At 35.1% G+C, this 16,793-nt stretch overlaps 2 protein-coding genes across 2 annotated transcripts; one reads left to right on the plus strand and one right to left on the minus strand.

Annotated features, from left to right (window-relative positions):
* Positions 1–535: 535 nt before the first annotated feature.
* On the minus strand, positions 536–12,580 carry LOC112714800 (KH domain-containing protein HEN4; the record flags this gene model as incomplete). The annotated part of the gene is made up of 17 exons (XM_025766467.3): positions 536–822; positions 947–1,018; positions 1,111–1,191; positions 1,410–1,478; positions 1,667–1,735; positions 1,984–2,040; positions 2,720–2,834; positions 2,938–3,045; positions 3,213–3,346; positions 3,442–3,537; positions 3,868–4,214; positions 8,140–8,251; positions 8,791–8,873; positions 8,947–9,618; positions 10,474–10,746; positions 10,858–11,400; positions 11,990–12,580. Coding segments are annotated over 7 exons (2,340 nt in total), but the record flags the coding sequence as incomplete, so codon positions are not given.
* Positions 5,361–6,560, plus strand: LOC112714802 (costars family protein). The gene is made up of 2 exons (XM_025766469.2): positions 5,361–5,833; positions 6,138–6,560. Exons 1-2 carry the CDS (start codon positions 5,753–5,755, stop codon positions 6,315–6,317), a joined length of 261 nt encoding a protein of 86 aa, XP_025622254.1. The 5' UTR covers positions 5,361–5,752; the 3' UTR covers positions 6,318–6,560.
* Positions 12,581–16,793: the final 4,213 nt, after the last annotated feature.

The raw sequence follows: 16,793 nt of genomic DNA on the forward strand, positions 1-16,793 counted from the left end.
AAAAAATGTTATTAAAGTTTTCGTCTATAGAAATTTTAGTCTCTTCTATCTACACTTTCTGAAGTATTGAGTCCCAAAAATTTTAATTTCCTTTGTCTCCACTTTTTGTAAGTACTAAAAGAACTGAAATTTTATGTCTTGGAACTAAAATTTTAATTCTAGTTTCTAAGCACCGAACACAATACTAAATTACAGCCTATCAATCTCAGTTCCAGTCTTTTAGAAACAAACAATGCCTTATAGACCGAAAAAATTTATCTCTACTCATTTTTAAAAACTCATCATTGTAGACAACAAAAGAGACATAACAAATGGTAAATTCACCATTATTTGTTTGTTAACACCAACCAGCTTTGACGAAAGAGCTTTATAAATGTGTACCCCTATTCTGTTCCGCCCGAATATAGTATAGTAATTCAAACTTCCCAATATCCAATAATGCAAAATCCAAACTACGTAGATGTCTAATACGATATTTGTATTCCCTCATAAAACGGTAAAGAAAATAAATTCACTTATATTTTGAAGAGTTAAGGGCAAAAACGGAACTATTCACAATATATAAATCGAATCCAGTATTGATAGGATATACAGAAATGAGAGAGAAAGAGAGAGAGAACCTAAAAATCTAATTCTACAGTCATAATTCACATTGCTTCCAGAAATAATTTGTCTATAAAACACAAACCATCCCCAGAAGTCGTATGTTAGTTGAAGCAGCATAGCGTATTAGGTTGTATCACAGAAAATGCATGTGTGGATAATTGGCAACTCTCATAGCCAGTAAGTCCTCATGTTGGAATCATCAATGTCAATGTCAACCTGTAAGTGTGCTCACACAATTAACTGATCCACACACACAGGCTTTCAATTCAAGCCTTCAAGGGTCTCATCATGTTCTAAGAATTATGATTCATGATAAGTCATCAAAAACGAAAAAAGGTACCTGCTCATCAAAACAGGCAGGAATATCAAATTCTGTCCCAGAAGCGTCGGCAAAATCTTCAAGCTTATTATCCTGCAACCATCAAAAATATTACATACAAACTGCCAATTTCCAAATGTTAGGAGCTAATATTACCGCAAAACTCTTTCCAAACAAAAGAATACCTCTTGATGTATGCTGAGAGCATTATTCTCCATTTGGATAGATGAATCGTTGGTAACTGCTTCCGCAGTATCAACTGTATACTGTAAATCAGAGAATTCGACTTGATGACAAATATTCCAAAGTTGACATTTTTCAGTATATTCAAGACTACAGCATAAAATTAAATTTGATGACAAAATACTCCAATTTAGCTTCGTATCACATCCTTCGGTTATCTGGTCAATGGAATTTCTCATATGACCATATAAGACAATCATAGCTTCCACTGAGTAATAGAGGGATGAAAAACTTCTAGAACCTGATCATTGTTCCTCTCAGGTGACTGTCTCGAATCTATTGGCACAGGTTTGGCTTCCTCTAGGCAGATCTGATAGAAATAAAATTGAGTAAATATAATGAATGACAGTTCAATAGAACAGAATCAACTATCTATGTTCCACTCATGCAAGCAGAAGAACTCAATCTATATGAGCACATTTGATAAATAATGAGTAGCATTTTCCACATTAGGAAAAGCTTTATTAATTTGTTTAGTTCAATCCCATGGAAACATACATCCTCGTTCTGGTCAGGAGAAGAGTTCTCTGGTTCTGTTGGTGAAGGTTTTATATCAGCTGATGTATCCTGTTGATAAAGACAAATGATTAGAATTAAAAATCCAAAATCTTCTGTTGAGAATTAATTATAATAAGAAAATCTGAATTAGGTGATCACTAGGAGCAAAATTATAGGTTCAACACATAGATTAAACTCATTTATAACTAATATATACTCGAATCATTTGTAACGTTATACAGGCTACAGCAGTATCTTCTAAACCAGGAAGACAAGACATTGTTAGGTAGCAATATTATAAAAACACCAGTACGAACCTGTCCATTTTGTTCAAAGGTGATTCTTGATGCTTTGCTGAGATCTCTCAGAGTTCCCTTCAGTTCAATTAAGCATGTAATTAATGATAAGTAATAGCATGATATAGATAAGATTACTGTAATCGCATTCGGCGACATGGGAAAATGCAATTAAATTATTCATGCATGCTCATGACAATCCATAAAAGCAAAATAAACACCTTTCAAACAATTGCAATTCCATGTTATGAGTTGATAACAACAACAGGCATAAATGTTGGATGGAAGAAACATTTTCATGTTCAGGTTAAAATCAGGACAGTGGGTAGCATAAAGAATTTTCATCAATTTTACACCAAAAGTAAAAAGATAAAATTACTGAGGATACACATTATTGTCATCTATCAAGGATTCACCAATTAAACTTGAAAGCACTTACGGAAAAGTTGTTTGTTTCCCTCATAAACTCCTCAACCATGGTTACATCAAATAGACAACTATATGTTAACAGTCTTCGTGGCAACATGACAAGCTTTCAGAGACAAAAAGTGGACAAAAAAGACCTTCTTTTAAATAATTGTACACAAAAGTACTACTCTTTAGACATGGCATCTAGTTACTGTAAAAATAAAAAGAAAAAAACAACAAATTAGATACTTAATTGCATGCAAAACCTTATTATGGAGGGCAGCACTAGCTACAATCAATAATAAGAAACATAAATCCAAATCAAGCTTAATATACGGATATTATTCACCTTATTTGCCCACATAAGACCACAGGCGTTGCACAGAGATCTTGGACCAGAGGGTCCTCGACGCATAGCCGGAGTTGACTTCTCACCAGTTCCACAATGCTGACATCTACGTTCACTAAATCATGGCAGAGGTTGAACAGAATAATAGAACATATTAGTTCCAACATGTAAATTGTGAATTTTAAAAATAAAACACAGAGATTTAGCTTGCAACTCACATAGACTGTGAATAAGTATCACCTCCACCATTGCTTGAATCGAAATTTTCAGCGGGAGATTTGTAGCCTTCCTTCAGTGACGCAAACTGTCCATTCTTACGATGCATCCTGTTAGAGATTCAAATATAATCAATCTCAAGAAGAACAACAGCATCAATATCCAGAGGTCAAAGAGTGCAGTGGAATAAACCCATTTGAAATACAAGACAAGCAGTGGGTATGGGGGGAGGGACATGCCAACCATCTAATCCAATTTCCCAAAGCCCACACCCTACCTCTGGGCAACCTCTTTACGGCAAGTGTACCGGATTTTTTTCTCAAAGCATCGGTCTTTTCGCTTTTCACGGAACCTTACAAGTGATTCAATTCTTCGTGAAACCTTTGAACCGCGGGAAGCATCATTTATTCCCTGCACATATAAGAAAAGTAGAAAACCCAACAAATGTTAAGAGACAAGAAATGATGGAATCACCAAGAAAGAAAATTAATTTCCAAACAGAGCACCATAATCTGCTGACAATTCTGCTGCAACGAAGAATCAGAGCTGGCAGCAATCCTGGGCATCTCCTGGGCTCCCAAGAGTAACAATACAGCCTGCACCTATTTGTTCAGGAAAACAAAAATTAAAAATACAAAATACAAAAGCAGTGAAATTTTATTGAAGAAACGAAATTAATTTCATGATGCATCCAATGTAAACTAATGATAGCATGTAAGTATCCCAGCAATCACAACCTGAACCATATATAATAAGAGTTCTTTCTTCCCAAAAAACAGAAAAGTTTATCATCACAAATTCAAAACAAGGGCACCTAATCTATGGGAAACAATTCTCAAGCAAAAATTTCTAATCAAACATTGAACAACCAATGGGGAGAGAATAAAATTAAAAGAGCATCGATCACATAACAACAAAAATAAAAAATGGACCTTTTCTGGGGTAACCGCTGGGAAAACATAAACCTCGCCTTCAAATGCAATGGTGAGCTCACTGGTTCTTGGCTGAACAGAAGTAGCAGTAGAAGACAACCCAGAACTCACGAAAGCTTCTTCCACCTCGTGAGAACCTCCATCAAAAGGGTTCAACGCACCATTCACCTGCATGGGAACAAGCACAGTTTTTTGTTGCTGTTGTTGCTGCGGTTGGGCTTCATCATCATCATCATCATCAAAGGTTCTTGCTTGCAGCCTCTGCTGATTCGCAGTGTCCATTACTCAAGCATAACTAACAGCAGCTGCTCTCTCTTTTGTTTCTCCTCCAAGTCGTGAAATTTTCTCTGCTTCCAAACAGAAAGTTAGAAGCTTTTGGGTAACCCTAATGAAGAATTGAAGAAGAGTGGGTGTAGGAAAGGAAAAAGCATAGAAATGGGAAACATTGAAAGCTTTCCCTACGAACACTTTCGTTCTCGGAAAACACTGAAACTAGACACAGCAGCAAACAAGTAACAAAAAATTTCTAAGTCAAATCAAATAAAGCAAAAAAATTGAATTGCTATTTAATTATTTAATTTAAAATCAAAATATTGCACTTCGACTGTGGCACAACCTGATTTTTTTTTTTTTAAATGAAATTGAAATTTTTTACGATCACATTTTTATCCTGGTATTGGTACTTTAATTTTAGATGGAATCTTATTGACTCTGATATTAAGGTGGGGAAAAAGCTTATTAAATCTAGATATCAAATATAAATTAATTTCCAAGTTTTCGAACCTATATATATACTATCACACAATTAGAAAACGCGTATATTGTAAAAAAAAGAAATACTAAATGATTTTTTTTTTAAATTAGGAGTAAAATTCAAATATGGAATTTCTAGATGAGTATGGAGAAAGTTTGAGTATGGAGAAAATAAAACTCAAATTTAAAATTTTTAGATAGGTATAGAGAGACTATACTATAGTATAGTTCGTGGCATAAAAATGTAAAATTATTTATAGATAGATAATATTAAATTTAAAACAATTTTATCCTATGGTGATTATTATAGTTTCGTGAATTTTTTAATTAGGTCCTATATTTTTTTTTAATTGGATTCCTGCACTAAGTTTTTTTTTTAATTGAGTCCCTACACTTTTTTTCCTTTTATTTGAGTATTTGCACTAATTTTTTTTTAGTTGGGTCTTTATATAATGAAGTCAATTACTACTGAGAGGGATCTAATTAAAAAAATAATTTAGTACAGTGACTCAATTAAAAAAAAATATAAAGACCTAATTAAAAATTTTGTGAAACTATAACAACTAACAGAATAATTAAACCTAAGTAATATTCTAACCAACTTGTCATACTATATTTTTAAGATTAAATTTGTGAAATTCTCCAAGATAATATAACAATTTTAACTTAAATTTCTATAGAATTATGACATAAAGCGGAGCTTAATTAAGCAAAAGGGGACAATGCCTCTAACTTTAATTTTTTTTTCTCATATAATTATAGAAATTCAGTTTAGTCTCTCCTAAAATTTTTATTCTAATACACCTTTAATTGCAAAATAATTTTTATTTCCTCTCTAAAATTCACCCTAATTATGCCATCGGATATATAAAGTCCTTTCTTTTAATAATGATAATGTAAAAGTTGTTTGAATGAACTTTGATCGTAATACAACGTTAGTTATAAAACTTCATTTTTGCTAATGTAAAATAAGTAAATAATAAATAGTGTAATACAAGTGCATATTATAATTATTATATAAAATGGATTGAGGGGAAAGATATTTTGTATTGTTGAGAACTTGAGGTGGGTGTGATCTGAGGAGAAGAGAAGAGGAGAGAGAGTGGAAGTTGGAACCATAAATCATTGAAGGATGAATGTAGAAGAGGAGGTTGGGCGCCTCAGGGAAGAGATCAAGAGGCTTGGCACACTCCAATCAGATGGTTCTTACAAGGTATGAAACTTTTATTCTCTCTTTTCCTTCCCACCTTCACTATTCATTATGCTCCTTTTTAGTTTCAATCTCTATTATGTGAACTTGGAATCTATCTTTGTGGATCTAAGCCTAGTATCTGGAAATGAAAATAACAGGGAAGATTCGGATAATAATAAAAAGACCCATGTATCCTGATTTGTTTCATGGGATAGGATCTATATCATTAGATCATTGTAATTAGGATGCAGACACTTCACTGATGCCTTTTTCTTTCACTCTGTTGTGTTTTTTTTGTTCCATCTTCCATTGTGTTGATGTGAAGGTTACATTTGGGACACTATTTAACGATGACCAATGTGCAAATATATTTGAGGCGCTTGTTGGGACACTGAGAGCAGCTAAAAAGCGAAAATTGCTCACATACGACGGTGAACTACTGCTTCAAGGAGTGCATGATAATGTCGAAATCACTCTTAATCCAACCCCTGCTGCTGCCAACTGATCCACTTGTTTGTTTGCTTCTTCAATTAAATTAACTCATTTTCCCTAAGAGTTGGGGACTTGAGAATAATAATGTCTTCTTAGTATATGATTTGTGTAATATACCAATTTGTGAAGGTTGGGGGACTTCAGAAATTATGAGGTATCATTGTACCAATGCATGTATGTATGAAATGCTGCGGCTACCTTTGCCGTGTAGCATTCGATTTTACTATTGAGTTAAAGAAATGGTTTCATTTTCCCACTCCTCGAAATTGTTGTTTTGTTTTTTAATTGCCAAAAGCTTTATGCAGAACTTTAATAAATATATACTTTTACTGTGAGATAATCAAGAAGGATGCAAATTATGAACAATTCCCTGGAAAATAAGAAACGTTCATTGCATAGAGTGAATTGGAGAAACATAGTTTCAATAGTAGTGGCCAAAAATATAGATCAATAATTGAGTCCGGAAATGGTGTAAGGCAGACCAAACTGAATTCAAAAAACCTCGCTGTTACCAAGGTACGCACCAAAGAAAGAATCAAGTAACTGACGAAAAATAACTACACTGACAGTTCAATAGACAGCCTAGGCTGAATTAATTCAGCAAGGATGAGAATGATAAGGAATGAATGATACAATGCCAGGAAACCGGCATAATACATGATTTCAGGTTAGGGAAAAACTGTAAGTTAAAATACAAAATATATTTTCTTTAAAAAAGAAAAAGAAAGGAATTAAAACTACTAAAAAAAGTATCTACGAGGAGAACATTGGGACATGAGTGAGAGGATATTGTCATGATGATCCACTGAGAATGAATGCTTGGAGAAGGCTCTGTGCGGCTTGGGTTTCATCAGGAGTACCGGATATTACAATAGTCCTGTCACTTGTTCCAGGACGAGGTTCATGTATGACAACCTTAGCGCCTGAAATCTGTTGATGGCAATAACTTTTATGTTTTGAAAGACACAGGAAAAATCAAGGCTTCATAATATCTTTGTTAGCAGTTCAATATTTTATTATAGCAATTCCATATATCCAAATGAAAGTAGAAAAAAGACACGGGGGAAGACAAATTAGGAAGGGTTGGTCCAATGTTCAAGGCTCCACCTATGAGGCTTGAGAAGGGTAGATGTACCAAATCATGCCCCGGAAAGCCAGAGAGGCTATTTCCAATATCACCCTCTGATACAAGGGCACATGGCAACAATCTTACTGTTTGGTCAAACTTTACTCTAGGGCAAAACGAATTAATGCTTCCCAATATCAAATCTTTTAGCCAGAGCTTTGCAATACATTTCTATGTTATTTTTGGTTATGATATTTTTTTTTATATATAAATTATATTTAACAATTTTAGTTGTGATAGTCTGAAAGAGTACCTTCTTTTTGCATACTTTTTCCATAGTGTTCTACTATATTCTAGAGACCTTTTAACATGAATGTGAGATCTGATTCAGCATATGTAGGTTCTTTTTCTTATATAATGTAGCATGAGTGGCATGTCCAACTTCCCCAGTTTATATGAGAATTGAAAAAGTGCCATGCAAGTATATATTAATGAATGTTGTTTAATGTATAGGTTCATATATGAAGATTTGTTTGTTGGTGAAAGCTTAAGTATATATTATGGATTGAAAACTATGGAATCAATCATCTTGCAGCAATGAAATTGCTGAAAATAATTACTTTGACAAGGCCTTTGTTGCAGGAGCAAGGCTTAAAATATAAATACATAGGTTTCAGAATAATTGTTTAAATGTTCTTTTGTGAAAAACCTAACACTAAGTTCAGCATCAAAGTATCGAATGTGTATATGAACATGACCAATTACGTACCTGTCTTAGACGAGCCAAATTGCTACCATTTTCCCCATAAACAGAGTCAATAGTATCATCAGGAACCACAATTTCCACAGTTGTACTAGTCACAATAGCAGATTTACTTCCACTGAGGACCAAAAAAAAAAAAATAAGTAAAATATAAGTTTTGTGGCATCTTCTAGCTCAACTGTGTCCACCACAATCAGAAACCAAGTTCTAGTTAAGTTATAAATTCATTCCAAAGCAGGATTTGAAATGAAAGAGCAAACCAACGACGAACTAAGGAGTAACATCAAATGAAATAGTATTATGCACGACACAGAACTACTGAATATTATTGAATTCTAAGACTGCAGGTATAAGTAGAGTTGCAAGAGAGGTAACACACACAGCTACATAAACATTGCACAGATAGTGCAGCAGAATTCATACTAAATAACAAACTCTTTAGTGCAAAGAAGTAATTTCATTCAAGTCCATGATTTGACAAAGTTTAAGAAGGTTTACACCACAGACATCCATAACCCATCATATAACACCATAAATAGCACTTTATGTTATTGAAATATTGGAACTTGTGATGCTAAGAAGAACTGCAGTTTGTTTTAATAAAATATACATTTGCTTTGAAACCAGGATAATTTGTCATGAATGTGAACAAACTACCTGACAAGTTCCAAGCCTCCTTTTCGAGATGTCATTCCCCAACTAAGATCATTAATTCCCCTTGAATTTATGCCAGCCACTGTCTGCAGCCAAATTTAATATAAATAACTAATAACTTGTGAAGGTAAGCCAACTAGCCAAGAGAAAGAGATATACCGATGGTGCCCATAACCCTGGGGAAGAAGGATGGTCTACATTCCACGAAAGAGCATGATGATCATTGCCTTGCGACAAACCATGCCTACCTAGACTATAATCTAAATTCTGTGCTAAAGCATGATGATCAATGCTTTGTGACAAATTATGTCTACCCAGACTATGATCTAAATTTTGTGCAAAAGCATGATCATCAAGGCTTTGTGACAAACTATGTCTACTCAGACTATGATCTAAATTCTGCACAAGAGCATGACGATCGAGGCTTTGTGACACATGTCTACCCATACTATGATCTAAATTATATGGAAGAGCATGATGATCAAGGCTTTGTGACAAAGAATGTCTACCCAGACTATGATCCAAATTATGTGCAAGAGCATGATGATCAATACTTTGAGACAATGTATGTCTAGTCAAACAAGGAGAAACGCCAAAAGCTGGTTGGCCACTAAGAGAAACCGTATCTCTTAATCGCCCATACGGACTGGTATCAGCTCGTGCAGAGGATAGGCTGGTGTCAGCTCTTGCAGAGGAAAGGCTGGAGTCCGCTCGCACAGAGTTTTGACTCCTTGTTCCAGCACTGTTCTGTGAACTGATAATAAGATTATCTCTCAGTCTACCAGTTGCATTGTACAACGCATCTTGCACACTTGAAAACTCTCCTGATATCTAGGGAAAAGAAAAGAAGTATATAAATACGGTAACTAATTAATACTCAAACATCTAAGATATGAGCTGATATCTACTCAATTCTAGGGGTCTGCTTTTTTTATTTCAAAAACACCTCTGAAGGTTGTTTTGATAGCTTTACTTGTGATGTTTTTTAGATTTTCAGTAATCAAAAGTCATTACAACAGTTTTAAACTTTTAATCAAATTGGTTGTACAACTTGACATTTCGCAAAAAGCTATTTTTCGTACTCTTGAGAAATTGAAAATCAAGATTCTACAAACCAAAAAGAAAAAGTCTCCAACCAAATTTTCTAGGAACAAGTGCAAACATAGAACAGTATTTTTGTTACCACTTATCCAAATATGGAATAATTTGTTCATAAATTACTTTTCATATATCATTTTACATAAAATGCTAATAATTATGCAGGGTGAAATGGTGAATTCAGAAGCAGTATTACATTGTCATTGCACTGAAGTAATTATGAAGTACTGTCTTGGGGTATGCTGTTGGAGCAAAATTCTTGTAGCAAGAATAGAATTAGAATGCAAGTTTTGTGAAATAGGCTTAGGTGCTTGCTTTCAAGCAGTGCAAAACATGTTATATTTTTGGAGGATTTCAGAATCAAGAAGCAAACAAGCAAGAAGAAATTACATGTTTAAACTATGAATTATAAATATTTTGAAGCATGTATTCCACAATAGTGTTCTTGAGGTCTTCAAATTTCACAAGATTAAGAGGGAAAGACTTGTTTGAGTTTGTAGATGCAGAAAATAACATTTATCAGAGAAGAAGGTATTCCTCAGCATATTTTAATTATAAATGAAATAAAGAAAAGAATCATGTCCAGACCTGTACGACTTGATCATTATCTGATGAACATTTTGGAGCCTGATCAGAACCAATTATTCTAATGGAAGCCCCCGTTGCCTTCCGCATTTCTGAAACAATTACACCGCCTTTTCCCAACAAACAACCAACTTGGTTCGATGGAACCAAAAGTCGTGCAGTAACAGATGACCCCTTGAATCCAGAGTCTAGCCCTTTCTCAATACCAGCTTCAATGGACCTCGAGTAAACAAGCACAACAGCCTTCTGTGCTGGGGAATATTTTGACTCAGAATTCTGTTAAAAAAAAAAATTAAGCCACCAACGGCCAACTAAAAAAGTTAATCACCAAATAATAATAATGACACGCATACAACTACAAGACAAAAAAAAAATTAGTTAACATACCTCTGAAGCAGTGACAGTAATTACTCGATCCTCACACTCGCCTACTAGAGGACCGATACTTATAGTTGCCCCTGTCTCATTTTGAAGAGCTTTCACAATAGCACCACCTTTTCCAATAACACCGCCAACCCGATCATTTGAACAAAGAATTCTAAAGCAGACTTCCAGCTGAACCGCCTTTGGCTCCAAGGATGACCCTATATTATCTTCAACTGATAATGAATGAATTCCAGTGGCATAGCTGTTAGAGCTGCTGGAGAAAGAAGATAGCAAAGAGCTTCTCTGCAGAAGATGGTCCACATGAAGATCATTTAAAGTCTCACGAGGAGCTGTGGTGAAAGTCTCATGCGGAACTGCGGTAAAACTCTCGCGTTGAACTGCGGCTAAAGTCTCATGATGTGGAACTGAAACCAAAGTTTCATCCTGAACCACTTCATATGGTTTGCTTCCCATCATCTTTGTTCTATCAGGAGGAGGAAAATCTTGAAGACGGCGAGAAACCGCAAGAAGTGCCTTCTTAACGGATGACACATTGCCTTCTATCTACCACAGATCAGAATGTTTTCTCAGAATAAAAGGGAAACAGCAGAACTATTCACTACGCGACAATGGAATGAAGTAACAGCATTGATGTTGTTCCCCGATGATAGAAAGAGAAATTTAAGCAATTAATAAAAACTCATGGGTATCCAACCACACAACACGACATAACATTCTCGATTCATGTGTCATTTCATGAGTTGCAGTTTGTACAGCACCGCATTTGTTAAAAGCAAACGCTTTGCAATACATAAACAAACCAAATCTCATCTACCATGTTCAAATACCCTTTGCTTGGTCAGTTGGAAGATGTTACCAACTCCTAAGCCATGAAACTAAAATCCACTATCCCTAGCCCCCTCAAGACACTAGCAACCAAGTAACATGCAAATCCTTCAGGTTCAGCAATTCAACAACAGACCAATCACAAGCTTCAGAATTCAAAAGTCACCATCCTATCGAAAACAGATAAGATGCTAAACAAGAATAGGACATTCAATAAGACTAGTTTTGAGATTCCTACTCCTGAAAATGCTACACTAATTCGTGACTTGCAACTAGAAACTGGACATTCAATAAGTTACATCCATACCTCAATCACTTCGTCGGAAGAGGAAGTGGAAGGTGCCGAATTGTCGGTGAAAGCCCTTATTCTACACCCAGTGTCCTTCCTGATCTTATCCACAATCTTCCCGCCCTTCCCAATCACCGAACCAACCTGCGCCGCGTCAGCCACCAGCCGGCTGCAAACAACCCTATCCCCAACCTCAATCCCCTCAGTCTCCGCCGCAACCTCTAGAATCCTATCAAACACCTTCAAGAGCGCTTCCTGTGCCTTTGAAACCTCGACGGCCTCGCCGCCGCTTAGAGAAACCCTCCCGGAAATTGTCCCCTCGCCGACGACCACTATGAGCCTGTCCTGCACCTCCGCCGGCGCGTCCTCGATGCGGATCTTGGTGCCAGTGGACTGCTGGAGGCTCTTGATGACGGAACCTGACTTTCCGATGACGCCGCCGATTCGGGAGGCCTGGCAGAGGAGGCGAAATGCGACGTGGCCCTGAGGCACGGAGAGCGGCGGTGGCTGAGTCTTAGACGAAGACCTGGCGCGCTTGGAGGATCCGTTTGGCGGAAACGAGTTCGAGTCGGGTAGAGCAGGTACGGAGCGCTTCGCTGAAGGAGAGTATCAATGTTATACTCTCATAATACTAACAGTCTAACACTATAACTTCAAACTACATAATGCACACTCTATAAATTTAATGTTCACAAGAAAAAAATCCTCAACTTGTTCTCAACCAATTCATACACAGGAAACTAATGCCTATATCTCTTAACTAGTTGTCGTCTTCGATGGATCCCATGAATCTAGACAGCAAGACTGATTTGTTAAGACTCGTTATCGTCGTTGCCATCTCCCTCCTCCTCTGTCCTAGCATCCCTATGACCACATTGTCCACCACTCCGATCGTTTCTTTCAACTTCTTCTCTGAACCAATGTTCAGTAATCGTTTCAGTTTCCATATGAGCGGCAACAACGACATTGCTAATTGTAATAGCTTGGATGCGAGGTTGAAGCTGTCTGCCAACTTGGACTCCAGGAAAGAAGGAATGAAGCACTCGGTGTCTATTTCAAATGAGAATTTGCATATGATGTCGAAGAAGAATCTTCTCATGATGTCCTAATGTCCAACAATTTATATTACTTGCTGGAGAGTGGAGAAAGGCGTGCCCTTGGAGTAGTTGCGGGACTTGGTCTTGAGGATGTCGTGGACGTTGTCGGAATTGGAGGTGATGTTATCAAAGACGTGGAAGTGGATGCTTTTAGTGGGTGAAGTGCAGAGGAGGTGGATGTACAAGTCACAAAGATTTAGGAAGTGTGTGGTTCATGACATGTTGAGGTAGGTGCGACACGTGTAACAATTACACCATGGTTTAATCTTGGTGTTAAAGAGGAGGAAGAAAAAGATGGAAAAGAAGACTGTGAAGGTGAAGAAGGAGAGTATCAATGTTAGGGGTATACGAGATATGATAAAAATTGGGGAAGAACAGTGTCGTTTTCGAATAAAAGGGTCAGAGATCATTTTGTCCCTCGTTAGAGTTGGCAGGAATCATTTTTTCTCATGTTAGAGTTTTCAGGGACCATTTTATCTTCCGTTAGAGTTGATGGAGTTAATGACCTAAGTGATTGAGTGAATTAATTGTTAGAGACCAATCGAATAATTAATTTTAGTTGGAGACTAAAATATTTGGTTTAAAATTCTTTGATAACTAAAATGGATATATACTCTAAAAAAACTTAGTCTACAGATTACATTGTATTAAATAAATTTAGAATCATCCCACTACGTTTGTTTTTTCTATAATATCATTATTTTTTTAATAATCAAATACATATTTTATTTATTTTGTTAATTAAAAAATAATTTAAATATAAAATAAACTAATAACAAAATATTATGTTTTACATTCTCAACAAAAAAATTTATTTAATTTATCATATTTGACAAAATTTGATTATGTTTTGCGATCTTTAATTTTTGTGTCGTAAGATAAATAACATATTTTATCACTTTAACTTAACGACTAATAAAGAAATTTAACGTAGTGCTATATTTTAATGACATACATAAATTCCTAAAAATTATGGTAAAATGGCACAGATTTAAAAATACTAATTTATCTTATAATTATTTTTAAAACTTAATTAATTTATAATAAAATTGATTAAAAATTTATTTATATAATACATATTAAACATTTTATTGAAAACAAACGTGTTCAATGAAATTTCTTTTGAAGACCTATTTTAAATAGAGAAAATATAAAGAATCAATGTATGTAGTGTATAATGTGTATATGAGAGTTAAATTAAAATTAAAATCAAATTATAATCAATTAATTAATTTCTAATAGTTTTTAATTTGAAATTTAAAAGAAAGAGTAATACTTCAAATAGGTCCCCAAGAAATTTACCATCCGACAGTTTTGTCCTCCACAAAATTTAATTAAGATTTTGACCCTGAGGTTCTCAAATATCCCCCAGATACGTCCCTAAACCCGTTTGATCCAATTAAAGTGGTGACGTGTCAGGTTAACTGTGACATGTCACCTTTAGGACATTTCAGTCCCCATCCACGCTGGACAAAACGACGTCATATTGGAACCAGGGGCAAAACGACATTGTTTTGGGGAGGACAAATTCGTCCCCACTTAGACAGAGAATGCAAACGGCGCCATTTTCATGTGGGAACCTATTTGCCTTATAATAGTATCTTAGGGGACCTATTTGACCTATAATTCGTGATGTTAAAAGAAGCTATAATTACTTCAACGCAAACCTTAAAAACACATTGACATTGGTCTGCTCATTTATCAAAATGGTAACATAAACCTAAGAACCCAAACATGTTAACCACACAAATATTTGGCTTCAACAGCAACCCAAACCAAATCAAGTCAAAAGAAGGTTTATTTTCTTCAACACAAACTAAACGAAACCATTCCAAATAACATAACGTCTTCTTCCTCCAACATAACAAAAGGTGGTAACATAATTAAGACAACAACTTTCACACTTATTCTTAGAAGCATCATTTCTTGAAAGACTGGTTCAACCCTCGTGTTGGAATGAATTTGAACAACTTAGATACTGTGCCACTGGTTGCAGCTGATATTGTCTCAGCATTAACAATCCCCGAATTCTTGGCCATAATTATTGTCTCCTTTGGATGTCTAAAAGAAAGCTGAGCTTGGAATAAATAGTATTGTTATCACCATGTTTCAGCAATACTGAAATTTTGTGTGAAACATGGAGATAATAATACTGTTTATTCCAAGCTCACCTTTCTTTTAGACGTCTAAAAGAGACAGTAATTAGGGTAAAAAATTTGGAGAGTGTTAGTGTTGAGACAATATCAGTTGCAACCAGTGGCACAGTATCTAAGTTGTTCAAATTCATTCAAACACGAGGGTTGAACCAGTCTTTCAAGAAATGATGCTTCTAAGAATTAGTGTGAAAGTTGTTGTCTTAGTTATGTTACCACCTTTTGTTATGTTGGAGGAAGAAGACGTTATGTTGTTTAGAATGGTTTCATTTAGTTTATGTTGAAGAAAAGAAACCTTCTTTTGACTTGATTTGGTTTGTGTTGCTATTGAAGCCAAATATTTGTGTGGTTAACATGTTTGGGTTTTCAGGTTTATGTTACCATTTTGATAAATGAACAGACCAATGTCAATGTGTTTTTAAGGTTTGTAACATTTCATGAACTGAATATCATTTTAAAGTTGTTTTGCACACCTGTTTTGCATGTTTGGGTCTGCACCGTCTCATTTTCGCTCTCTGCTTTGCCAATTTTTTTTACGAGCTATTTCTTCGTTATGTGTGTTTTGTCTCTTTCCCCCCTCCCCCACTCCCCTCTCTTCATTTATGGCTCCCTCTCCCCGGTTTGACCCCTTAAATTTATTAATTAAATTAGTTGACTCGATTTTATTAAATTAATTATTATTTTAAAATTTTAATAATTTATTAATTAATTTATGTTTATTATATATTTTAGTATTTATTAAGAATTTTTTTTATTTTAAAAAATGTGTATCATTAAAAAAGATGATTAATTTGAAAAAAGTGAATATAGAATTAAAATAAAATTATAAATATAAAATCATTTAATTTAATATTATATAATATATATTTTAATTAACGTATTATATAAAATCTTGAGAATTCGGGTTCAAAATGTTAGGCATGAATTCTAGCTGTTGCATCCTCTAGGGTCAACCGCATTCTGTATATCCCAGCAGGAGAGCGGAGCATTTCAGGTTGGCAAGGCAACGCTGCAACCAATCAGACGAGTGTCGGTGAGTGTCGTATCCAAAATGTGTCCGACACACAGACACGACAACTCAGTGAAGTGTCCGTGCTTCATAGCTGCTTAATATAGGTAATTAATATTAGGTATACAATAACTCAAAGTTACTTTATATTTAACTTAATATTTATAATTTTATAGCAAAGATCATAATTGGATCTTGTAGCAAAAACAATCCAATCTGGCCCATTCTCATAACAAAAATATTCAGCCATAAGGATGAAAAATAATTTTATATCAATGCTAAATATTTTTAATCAAATTGGGCTTGCTGTATATTTCTTTTATTTTCGGCCCAATTAGCATCATAGTTTCAGCCATTATAATCACAATAAATTAATATCAAGGCTGAGTATGAATTCATGTTGGGCTAGCCAATTTCATGAACTTCTACTTCCTCTCCAATCATGATGTTATGGATCATGATAGCCCGATCAATAGTCACTTCGAATCGGTTGCTAGTAGGAATGATGGAGCGTTGGATTCTTGTATTTCCGGGAGTAGGTCGAGTTCTTCCCTTTGAAGTTG

The sequence above is a fragment of the Arachis hypogaea genome, chromosome 10, assembly GCF_003086295.3.
Source record: "Arachis hypogaea cultivar Tifrunner chromosome 10, arahy.Tifrunner.gnm2.J5K5, whole genome shotgun sequence".
Lineage (NCBI taxonomy): Eukaryota > Viridiplantae > Streptophyta > Magnoliopsida > Fabales > Fabaceae > Arachis > Arachis hypogaea.